Below are 12,546 nucleotides of genomic sequence, written 5' to 3' on the forward strand. Positions count from 1 at the left end.
ATGTATATTTATTTACTCATTTTTCTATGTGTGTGTGCTTGCCTTGGTGTAGACCTGGAGGTCAGAGAGTTTGCACCATGAGGGTTCAGCACTCAGACCCTCAGGCTTGGGAACAAGCATCTTTACCCCTAGGCCATCTCACTGGACCCTTTTTTCTTGGATTTTATTTTGCCTTGAGACAAGGTCTTGACACGTAGGCCAAGCTAAATTCAAAATTCTGTTGTCTCCACTTCTGGGTGCTCGAATTACAGACATATACTACCACGGCAGGCTTCTCCTGTGTTTTTAAGTCTTATTTTAAAAGCAGGTTTCTAAGCATAAACAAAGGAACTGGACTAGGTATGGTGGTGTACACCTGTAAATCCCAACACTGGGAAGACAAGAAGAACTCCCACCCCCACCTCAAGTTTTTGGATAACCAGTCTGGTCTAAATAATAAATTCCAAACCACCGATGGCTACAAAAAACCAAAAATGAAAACTTCAAGAAATTATTCTCTAATGAAAGTATTCTCTAGGGGCTGGTGAGATGGCTCAGTGGTTAACAGCACTGACTGCTCTTCCAGAAGTCATGAGTTCAAATCCCAGCAACCACACGGTGGCTCACAACCATCTGCAATGAGATCTGATGCCCTCTTGTGGGGTGTCTGAAGACAGCTACAGTGTATTTGTAATAAATAAATAAATAAATAAAGTTTAAAAAAAAAGTATTCTCTAACAACAAGAAAACAACAGAGCAAAAGAAAAGCAAGCTATCTAAAGAAAAGCACAAAGCACTAGAAACATGGTGGAGGACACTGTCTTGCCATCTTTGCTGAGTCTAATTTTGACCTTGCCACAATTCCAAGCTTAACAGGACAGTAGCCTTTGTCCACAAGTTCGGTGAAACAATACACTTCCCTTAATGTTCCCCTTTGAACTTCTCAATTTATATTTGTAAGCCATTACTTATATAACTAAGCTCAAATACTTAAAACCATGTGGTATCAAATTGTAAATGACTTTATGAAAATTCCATAGACTAAATCTGGCACGTACTTATAAAAGGTTGGATATGTAGGGGGAGAAAAACCAACAGCTCATGACTCTCAAAGTCAGCGGTTCTCAACCTTCCTACGCTGGGACCCTTTATTGCATCTCCTCATGTTGTGGTGGCCCCTTACCATAAAATCATTTGCATTGCTACTTCCTAATTTTGCTATTGCTATGAATCATAACGTAAACATCTGTGTTTCTGATGGCCTTAGGCAGCTCTTGTTAAAGGGTCCTTAGATCCCAAAAGGGTCACCCCCCACAGGTTGAGAACCACTGCTATACGTGTTTACAATTAGGCACACGAAAACAAACAAACAAAAGCTCACAAGCTAAATGAAAATAGCAATGACCAAATAAGATTTTTAATTTTTACAAGCTTCAATTGTAATCCAATAGTAGAATAAATCATGTTTTTTAAATTACTTAAAACTGAAAAAGTACTAGTATAAACTTAGTGTAGAATGAACTTAGTAAATGCACCAGGCCCTGAACCAAAATCAAGCACCCAAACCAAATCTTTTAGTTTGGAGGAGATCCTGGAACTAGCTCTGTAGTTTGGGCTCAAACTCAAAAGAAATACTGCTGACTCTACTCCTGAGTGCTGGGACTAAAGAAGCCCACAGCCACCACCAGCTCCAAAAATAAATCTTACAAATATTAAAAAGAATACTATATGATTGCCTATAAGCAAGGGTGTACTAACAGTGAAAAGAAAATGAGCACCTCAACGCCATTTTGCATACTGTCTCCAACTAGTTTCAATCCAAGTTTCATCCTTCCCACATTTTAGGTTTCTAGCTTTCTCTTGTCCTTAAATTTACAAACAGTATCGACATCAACGGGGTCAGCACTAGGAAGAGTAGTTCACCTGGCCTGGACACTGGCAGTTAGGCTCCCTAAGAGCTCACAATGAACAAAGCACAGACCACATTTTACATAACTTTGTATCCTAAATACCACTTGGTGCCCATCTGAAACTATCAGCAACTTACTGACTCAGAACAAAATCCAATGACTACATTGCGGCTTTAGCACAGCCCAAGTCTTAAATGGAACTGAGATATCATAGAACACATTGCTGTTTTATTGCTTAGCCTCTTCAGTTTTGCCTCTATCATTACCTGTAATATTTCCTCTAACACCACTAGAGAAAGGTAGAAGATTCAGTCAGAAGGAGACAGCAGAACTTGTCAAGAGTTTACACTGGTTCTTACATTGATATTCTAAAGTTAGTTAATTTCACTAACAACTTATGAGGCAATTTTGCAAAATGCCAGGAAATAAATGCCATGTTAATAAAGAACAAGTAAATCAGGCCTCCACACCCCCCCCCCCAAAAGTTGTCTTGAATTTTGCCAAGATATGACCGTTTTGCAAACTAATCAAAGTTGTTCAGTCTCTGGGTGAGTTTTAAAAATAGCTGGCAAAGGTGGCCTAAAAAGGTTTCTGGTTGCTACTCTATGCCTTTATGCACCTGAGACTTTATCACACAGGTGTGACATTCGTTAAAAAACCTGGGATAGATGACCAGTGAGGCAGCTGCTTGTAAACCCAAACCATGACAAAAAAAAAAAAATCACCACTTTCTGGCTACCGGAGTTACCAACGTGGTGCTCTATGTGCATCTTGCTTCAATTAATTTCAAAATAGCACTTTAATTAAGAGGGAAGCAGTGAGGAGGAAACATCAAATGGAAAAGCAAGTGATGGTTCGGAAAAACCGCCTGAATTTCGATTCTCGGGACTCCAAAAGCGGTCCTATGACCGCACACACAAGACGTGGCTCCTGCCGCTGGCCCCATGCTTAATTTTTTTTCTTTTAGTTTAAAAAAAGATAATCTTGAAAGTTCCTATTTCCAAAATTAGTGTTTGTTAGATATCTCCCTGCCGATCTCGTCGCCTAAGAGCAGAAGAATCTACGCGGTCCTCGGAGGCGTGCGCGCTGCGCCCCGGAGGATGAATGAATGGAAGCCCGGCGCGTGTGAAATACAGGTCTACGGCCAGCCGACCCGCGGCCGCGATCTGTAGGCCTCGCTCCTCCCCCTTCCCTCCTCCATGACAGCCCAGTCCCGGCGTGGAGGGGCCAGGACAAAGTGATCACCACCTCAGCAGGCCCCCTTCCCCGGCCCCGGGAGGTGCGCGACACGATCCCTGGGCGTGCTCCCCACTCAACGCCACAGCCTCCAGCTTCTCGGCTCCCCACGGGACGCGCTCGCCCTCTTGCCGCGCCCCGCCCGCCTGCCCGCCCGGCCCCGCGCGCCCACCGGCTCCCCCAAGCCCACCCTCCTCCACAGCTCGAGAGCGCGGCCGGCACGAGGACCCCGGCGGCGGGGCGCGGGCGACGGCGAGATGCCGCTGCCCCAGGCTCTCTCCGGCTCTTTCAGGCCGGCTCGCCGCCCACCCGCCCCGCCAACCACGGTGCCCGCTAGGAACCGCCCGCCCCACGCCCCCCGGGACCCCAGGCCGATCCCCGCGCCGCCGGCCCGAGCCTCCCTCCGCCGGCCACACCGCGGGGCCGCGCGGCGCCCCTCCCCCACCGCCCCGGTGCCCGGGCCCCCACACAGCGTGTGCGCTCCACGCTGCCGCCGCCAGCCTCCCGGCGCCGAGGCTGCCCGCAGAAGGTCAGGCCGGGGGGGACAGGGGCCGGACGGGTCCGGAGGCGCCGTGCGCGCCGAGAACGCCGTCCTGCCGGAGTCCCTGAGCGGAGGAAGGCAGAGCGCGGGGACCTCGGGGGTGGGGGCCGAAGGCAATACTCACCGGTTCCACAGTCGCCATCTTAGATCGATCTGATCGCACAACCGCTCCTGAAGGGGGGGCGAGAGGAAAAAAATGAGATTCAAACCGGATTGGCCAGCTCCTGCCCACGTGACGGACGTGTCCGTTTGGCCCTGGCGGCGCCTGCGCAAGACTACAGCTGCTTGGGGAAAGAGAGGCTTCTGGGAAGTGGAGTCTTTTTTTTTTTCTTAAGGCAAAGAAGTTTTTTTTTTTTCTCCCCAAAAAAAAAAAAAAAAAGTGATCACGTGGTCGCTGGCGAGGGTGCGCGGCTCCCGGCGCCGCGGGCGCTTCCTTGCAGAGTAGGTTTTAGGCCTCTGCGGTGCAGCGGGCAGAGCTCCGGTTGCACTCACTGCGGGGCATTCCTGCTGTGCCCTCTGTCACCCAGTCCTCCCATCTTTCCTAGAAGGTTGAGAACTGCAGGCTCAGCACACGCAAGAAGGCTTCATTTGCTTAGCTGAGGTCCTAAGACAAGTTGCTTGTGTTTTTATTTAGTTTTCTTTTCGCCTCCCACCATTTTCTCTTGGTTTCAGAAAGAGGCGGCGATGGAGAGTCGTTGATGCGGTCTGCGTTCCCCCGTCCCCGATCCACTAACGCCGGTGGTCCCTTGCTGCCATCGCTGCCCAAGCGGGTGGGCGGGCTTGCCCACGGTACCCACTCACACGCTTGGGGAAGGGGAGTGCACGCGTCGGCTTTTCCTGTTCCCAGCCCTGAGATGAAGGAGTCAGGGGTGAATCTTGCTGGACGTAAAAGTTTGGAAGTTCTGTCCAATCGGTTCCAGTATTCTGCTTGGACGTGAACGGAAATAGCCTACGTCCAGGTGCCAGCCAGGGAAGCCACTCGGGGCTCCGCTGACTCAGCCCTGGACTGAAGGTCAGGAGTCGTTAAACCGGGTCAACTATGACTCTTGACGTTGACTCATACTCCTTAGGCGAGTGACTTAATCGCTCAGTGCCTCAACTTTTTCATTTATGAACCAAAGATGATAATACACTTACCTCACAAGGGTGTGCTGTGGTAAGGACTGTAACCAGCTTTGAAAACGCTTCGGAATCTAGAAGCAAGCGCGTGCCTTCCTAAGGACCAGCTGCCTCCGCTGCTGTTTTAACAATTTTTTTTTCTTGAACCCGGGTCTCCTGTAGCTCAGGGTGGCCTTGAACTTAATATGTAGGGGAGAGTGTCCTTGAACTGTTGGTCCTCCTGCCTCCACCTCCTGCCACAAAGTTTACTGGCTCATGCTGGGAGTAGGGGGTAGGGAGAGAGCTTTTTTGCTGAGATAGGGATGGAACTCAGGACTTCCTGGGTGCTAGGCAAGCACTCTACCAACTGAGCTATATCCCCACGCCTTAACAACGTTTTCAATTTTTCTTTTGTTTACTTTGTTACGTACACCAATGCAGTTTTAAAGTTTCAAGACTTTTTTTTTTCCTTTACGAATGTAGCCGCTCTCAACAGAAACTTCGTGTTCATGAAATTATTTATGTTATTTATGTTTATGTTATTTATGTGCCCTACACTGGCACGCTACATTTTCTTCTAAGTTACTGGGACATCTCAAGACAATGCTGAGTAAAGGTTCTAATGAAGACCTCGTTGCTGTTTCCACTCAGCTTAAGAAGGCTACCACCAGGAAAAGCAGTGTATGTAGGCTGTCTCTGCGCCTGCCATGGTGTTGCTGTTGTCCAGAACTGTGTCATAGCTATTATTGAGTACATAATGGATGCTTGGGTTGACTAACACATAATTGAGGCTGGGTAAGAACTCAAAGCCAGTGCCTGATCCTGTTTTTGTTTACCAGGATGGCAGAAGTGATTTAAATGAAAGCTTCTGTTTAGTCAGCGCGTAGAGTCTAAAGTAGACACAAAGTAAACACATGGGTGAATTTCTATGTACAAATCTGTTACACTAACCAAAGTAATTACAATTGACCCTTATTTTCTGTTGTCTGTAAAGTGATGTCTGGTTAGTTTTTATGAAAAGACAGCATTAGGGTGCTAGGTTGATAGGGTGCTAGGTTGTAGCTCAGTTGATAAAGTGCTCACCCAGCCTGAAGTCCTGTTTTAGATTCCCCCAACACAACATAAAACCAGCGTGCTGGAGGATCGGGAGTTTAAATGTTTAAATTCAGTGACATGGCAAGTTCCAGGCCAAACAAGAAAAAAGAAAAAAAAAAGAATCTCTCTCCAAAGAAAGAAAAAAACAGCATAAATATCCTGTTTGGAGCTGTAAGATTACAACAAAAACCAATCCATTGGTAAGAAAATATCCTGACGGGCCTGAAAGCCACCAATATAAAATTTTTGTTTTAAATAACACTCAATTGTATTGTTTTATTTTTTCAACTTTCCTTCTCTACTGTCAGTGAAGACTCATATTTTGGGCTAGGAGTGTAACTCAGGGGTAGAATGTTTGCCTAGCTTTTTAAGACTCTGGATGCAATTCCCAGTACCCCTGTGCCCCTGCAAAAAGACTTATGCTTTTACAGTTCATATATATGCCCCATTCTTTATATTTTAGTTGGTCTCTATATCTATATATTATTTATTGGATTTTTTAACATTTCACATGTGTTTGCCTAGTGTCAACACTTAAGATTTCATCTTGTCAAATATATGAAGGCTAGATTTCATATGTTATGTCTGTATGTATGTAGTCACTTTCATTTTACTTATTTATTCATTTATTTGTAAGCCAAAGCCTTTCTATGTTGTCCAAGGTGGTCTAGAACTCATACACTCAAAGGATATTCCCACCTAGTCTTACAAAGCAGCTGGAACTAAAGGCATAGGCAGCTGTGCCCAGCCATCACCTTACTACCAATCCATGCATGTATACATGGCGGCATATGCCTTTAGTCCCAGCACTCAGGAGGCAAAGGCAGGTAGATCTCTGTGAGTTTGAGGCCAGCCCAGTCTACAAATCAAGTCCAGGACTACCAAGGCGCTGTTACACAGAGAAACCTGATTTCAAAAAGCCAAAATAAAATAATAAAAAAATAATTTTTTTAATTAAAAAAAAAGAAAAGAAAAAAGTTTATTTTAAAAATCAGGTTAGAGGCCAGGCAGTGGTGGCGCATGCCTTTAATTCCAGTACTTGGGAGGCAGAGGCAGGCGGATTTCTGAGTTCAAGGCCAGCCTGGTCTGCAGAGTGAGTTCCAGGACAGCCCGGGCTATACAGAAAAACCCTGACTCAGAAAAAAACAAACAACAACAAACTCAGAGATACATCTATCTTTCTCTGCCTCCTAAGTGCTGAGATTAAAGGTGTTGGTCACGACCACCCAGCTATAGCTTGAAATAAGTTTTAGAGCCGGGCAGTGGTGACGAACACCTTTAAAATCCTAGCACTTGGGAGGCAGAGGCAGGCGGATTTCTGAGTTTGAGGCCAGCCTGGTCTACAGAGTGAGTTCCAGGACAGCCAAGGCTACACAGAGAAACCCTGTCTCAAAAAAAAACAAAACAAAAACAAAAACAAACAAAAATATCAGGCTAGAGAAACCTGATCTCATGCCAAAAGAAAAAGAAAACAAAAGTGTAATTTAAAATCAGGCGAATGAATGAATGAGAGATGCTGTAATGCTGGCCTGTAGGATGGTGTTGTCTAGGTTACACACAACAACTTTGGCCCAGCGTAGTGTCACTGTAACTATTCCTTATGACCTGATTGAATGTTACTAAGCTTTAGTAAATAATGAGGATAGTTTCTCAATATAATACATACCTCAGACGGGTACGTTACCATTCTTTATAGTTTTAACTCATGTTAAGACTTCAAATAATTTGACAGAACACGCCAGTTGTTTCTATCGTATACTTTATCTTTGGAGTTCTACTTCCCTGATTTAGATTACTGAAGTGATTGCTTTGCTAGACTTTTCAACTATGGTTGGAAATGATCATGCCTGCTATGGTCTATATAAATATACTTCTGCCTGCTGTCTAGGGTTTTCGTTGTTTTTACTTAAGCGAGCTTCAAAACTTTAGACAGCCATAGCTCCTCATAAGTCCTAAGCAGACTTTGAGATACAAGATACAAAGTTGTATAATCAAATAAATGACCTCAATATTATAAGCTGAATAGTATCTAAAAATAATCTAAACCAACTTCTAGTCACATCTCTTTGCTCACTCTCCCTGAGACATGACTGCCTGTACTGTAATTTATCTTCTACTTTTATTATGGTAATTTTCCTTTAGGAAAGATTCAAGATAGTATCTTCTACATAAAAAATAGCCTTAGAAATTACTTCTACAGCTAAGAACGTCTAGGTGGTGTCAGTTCTCGTTCTACAAATCTGCTGCTTACTATCTTGGCCAGATGTTTTAGTCAGTTTATGCTTTGGTTTTCTCATGAGTTAGATAAGGAAATAACATTGTTTTATTTGGTTACAGTGAAGAATACTGACTGTTTCATGTAGCGTGTTTGGAATAGATTTTCAAACAGGACATTCAACATACTGATCATTAGAGTGATAAAATATTACGTTGGTATAAACTTTTTTCATTTAATTTTCTTTGTGATATGCTGTTGTTTCTGCTTCGCTTGCCCACCCATAATATCGTGTCGGGAAAAGGACTGATGACTTGACAGGAAGAGTAAGGCAGAGAGAGTGAGGTGGGGGTCATCGGGGTTAATCAGACCTTCGGTAAGTGAGGTACCAGAGACAGGCTGCAATTGAGACAGCTCATTTAATTGGGGGCAGAGGTGGGGGAGGGGCGGCGGACAAAGGCTTTGTAAACCTTTAGAGATGAGTAGGGGCTATCAGGGCAGGTGTACACCATTGGTCAGGGCCACGGTGCTGGCTGAGGATGACTCATTTGCATAAGGAAGCAGTCCAGGTGCTTAGTGGACATGACCTTACATGGAGAGGGGTAGTTTAACCTGTCTGCCACTATGTGACCTCTGGTGTGGCAAAGGTGTGCGGCAAGGGAGGGAGTGGTCTTACTCCTATCACTCTTGACACAGGACTTCTAGGTTTAGACACAACTCAGCCACCAACTCCTGCTCTGGGTTGCCTCCTCGAGTTCCACAGCTCTCCAGCCTCACAATATGCTAAGCAAGTGTTCTAGCCCTGAGCCTCTTAGGGAACAGCCATACCAGGCTCCTGTCAGCATGCGATTCTTGGCATCTGATAGTTACTTAATTAGCCCCAAGGCTAAGCTTTTTAAGAAAAATGACTTTTGGGTTTACTCTAAGTATTACACTATACCCACAGATCATTAAAAGCTAGTGTCTTTGGAGCAGGGGTGATCAACAGTTAAAGAATGTTTGGTATGATGTCAAGCTTAAAGTAAGTGCAACATAAAACAGGGGTGGGACAGAGCAATGGGGAAGCTAGTTTACAGGGGTGAGCAAGGCGGGCATCTCTCCATGACACAGGACAGAGGCTTGAATGAAATGAGGGAAGCAATTACGTGACTGTGTCACTCATCATCTGGATGCCTCGCATCATCATGGGGTTTTACCAGCACAATACAGATGCAGATACAGCCAACCATCCCAATGGAAGAGCTAGGGGAAGGACTGAAGGAACTGAAGGGGATTGCAACCCCATAGGAAGAACAATATCAACTAACTGGACCATCCAGAGCTCCCAGAGACTAAACCACCAACCAGCATAGGGAGGTGCTAGAGCAGTGAGGTGGGAGTGGGTGAGTGGGTGGGTGGGTGGGTGGAGGAGCACCTTCATAGAGGCATAGGGGTGGGCAAATGGGATGGGGGGTTGTGGAGGGGTAACCAGGAAGAGGGATATCATTTGAAATGTAAACAAATTAAATGATTAATAAAAAATATCAGAAAAATCCTACTATGTATGCTAGCTGTTATGCTAATGCATTTGTGTGGACTTGAATACCTCATTCAAAACAGCAGTCTGAGGTGCGCATGTCTGGTTTTCAGTTGAGGGAGAGCTGTGAGAGATAGATGACATATAGGGCAATAGATAACCAGCCTATGAGATTGACCAGAGTATAACTGTACTGCATAATGATGACCACACTCCAAAATAATGAGAAAAGAAATAATCTCTGGGTAACGGGGGAAAAAAAATCACGTAAGTACTATATTAGCCTGGCAATAAGGTTAAATAAATGTAATTTATACGACTGAAACCTGGAAGGAATAAAAACGCATGGGATAAAATCAGTAACCTTAGGAAAGAAATCAAGATTGTAAACACTTGTCAAGGGACAAAATACAAAAGTTGAACTTCAGGGTCTTAATTGAGTCCCTTTTCAATGCTAGCGTCAGATAACAGTTCGCTCTACAAACCAGGAGTGCTCTCATGAGCCAAGCAAAGGAGGTTGGATCCGTAGGCATGGGCTGACGTAAACAGAAGCGAAGCAGAGGCAGACTGGTCATTCAGAGTCATCTTCCACGTGAGGCAGGAAGTGGTAATAGGAATTGACAAGCATCAGTCCATTTCAGTGGTAGGCTTAAAGTAGAAAGATCTCACTATTGTACGACCTCAGTCTGGTCTTTCGGAAACTGGGGCTCTCATCTCTCTGGTCCTGATTTCTCCAGAGGTTAAGCAGCTTAGTTTCATTACGGTGATGTGGAACAGTCACTGAGGTCCAGTGGAGGGACTTGGTCCAAAACAATGGCCTTCTTTAATTTTCATCTCATGTACCCACAATTTAATCCGAGATCTGGGTGAGGGAGACACAAGTCTCCATTGCTTCACCCACTGCCTTCACAACACAGCACTCAAACTGGACGCGTGTTCATTAGGAGCAGCTGCCCGACATCCATATGAAGTGTAGACTGGCAATACTTCGTCTGTGTCTAACTGTTCCAGAGACAAGTTCTCCTGGTGTGGAAACAGAAATCCAGTCCTTGGAGATACTGTCTCAGGACCCAACTAATTCACCTTGTTGTTTTCGACTTGTTTAGCAGCCATGATGATAAACCTATATTCCCACATTTATTTGAATGTAGGGCTCATCAGGAAAATCAAATATACACACAACAGTAGTTGAGGGTTTTTTTTTTTTGTCACTTTCTAAAAGGGTACTTGGCTTCTGGGATTATCTGCTTGTAATTGTTCTTCTGTGGGAGAGGTTGAAGAAAGGCTTCCCATTGGACTATGTGTCCTCTGTACCCCAAGACTGGGATGACTCCCTGAGGAAACACCATCCTGGGGGAATTGTCTGGGTGGTTATCATGCTTTACCAGGACTTGCTATATGCTATACTGTCTACTCTGGGTTTTTCAGTAGACACCCATGAGTTAGTTGGCAAACAGGCAGTGCAGGCAGTGCTTTGAGTGAATCACTAAACGAATAAACCAGTAACTAAGGGCTTTCTACCTTCTACTTCAGTGTGTGTATGTGCACCATGTGTGTGTGTTCACATCCCAGTGTGTACATGTGGGGGACAGAAGACAGCTTTTGTTTTCTGTCATTTTTGTTTTGAAATACCATGTCAAATGGTTTTATTTCATAGGAAGTTTTATTATTAAAAAGGAAGCCAAGGGTTGGAGAGATGGTTCAGCACTTAAGAACATTTGCTGTTCTGGAAGATCTAGATACAGTTCCCTGTAACTGTGTGGTGGTTTACAAGCATTTGGGGGATGGATGCCCTCTTCTGGCCACTGAAAGTACAAGGCATACATGTAGCGTACTTACATACATGTAAATAAAACACTCATATACATAAAAACCTCTTTTTTTTTCTTTTTGGTTTCTCAAGACAGGGTTTCTCTGTGTAGCCTTAGCTGTCCTGGAACTTGCTCTGTAGTCCAGGCTGGCCTCTAACTCACAGAGATGAACCTGCCTCTGCCTCCCGAGTGCTAGGATTTAAAGGTGTGCCATGCCACCACTGCCTGGCATAAGACCTTTTTGAAAGAATTCAATGTTGATGTTATCTAGAAAAAAAGTAACACATGTATAATAATTATGTTAAACTACTAAAATTTGCTCGATGACTCCTGTTGAATTGTATTAATGTTTGCTTCACAAGTGTCCATGTTTCATTTCTATTGTGATGATGAAATGCCCTAACAAAAGCAACTTGAAGGAAGAATCGATTCACTTGGCTTATGATTCTTGATTCTCGGTACTAGTCATGTGCTGAATTTAAGAAAAGAACTTGAAGCAACTAGTCATGTCCACAGTCAAAAGCAGGATGAGAAGGAGGTGTGCATGTTCAACCCCTCTCTACCATTATACAGTCCAAATTCCCTGCTTAGGGAGTAGTGCTGCCCACAGTGGACTGGGGTGTCCCATTTTGACTTTAGTAATCGAGGCAACCCCCCACAGACATGCCTGGAGACCAACCAGATATAGAAAATCCCTCATTGAGACTCTTCCCAGGTGATTCTAGAATATGTCAAGCTGACAAGTGAAACTATCCATCACAATGAGTGCCTATATCCTTAATTTCAGGGTTTGAGAGTCACTACCTTTTATTATGTATTCATAACATCTCTTTAAAAACTAAGATAATACTCAAAACCTACTGATATGGCCCTGTGTGTTTCAGAGACATAATGGTTAGAGCTTTTCAGAAGTAGTACAGCTGGGCAGGATGATGTACACCTATAATCCCAATTTAGGAGTCAGAAGAATCAGAAATTCAAGGCCAGCTTACATACAACATAGCAAGGTTGTATTTTTTGAGGATATCTCAAAAAATAAACAAAAAAGAAATTAATGTTGAGATAGTTTCTTAGAATTTTTTTTGAGTAAAACCAAAATTAATACTCTGGATATTAAATAATTTGACTTGGAGTTTACCAAGAGA

General features: G+C 44.2%; 1 protein-coding gene across 1 annotated transcript in view; it reads right to left on the reverse strand.

Annotated features, from left to right (window-relative positions):
• Eif4e (eukaryotic translation initiation factor 4E) overlaps positions 1–3,852 on the reverse strand; it is a 30,128-nt gene extending 26,276 nt beyond the window's left edge. Inside the window, exon 1 of the mRNA XM_028760396.1 lies at positions 3,791–3,852. Coding sequence (XP_028616229.1) covers positions 3,791–3,808 — 18 coding nt within the window. The 5' untranslated portion in view covers positions 3,809–3,852. The remainder of the gene's footprint in view (positions 1–3,790) is intronic.
• Positions 3,853–12,546: the final 8,694 nt, after the last annotated feature.

This window comes from Grammomys surdaster, unplaced genomic scaffold, assembly GCF_004785775.1.
Source record: "Grammomys surdaster isolate TR1022 unplaced genomic scaffold, NIH_TR_1.0 126531, whole genome shotgun sequence".
Classification (NCBI taxonomy): domain Eukaryota; kingdom Metazoa; phylum Chordata; class Mammalia; order Rodentia; family Muridae; genus Grammomys; species Grammomys surdaster.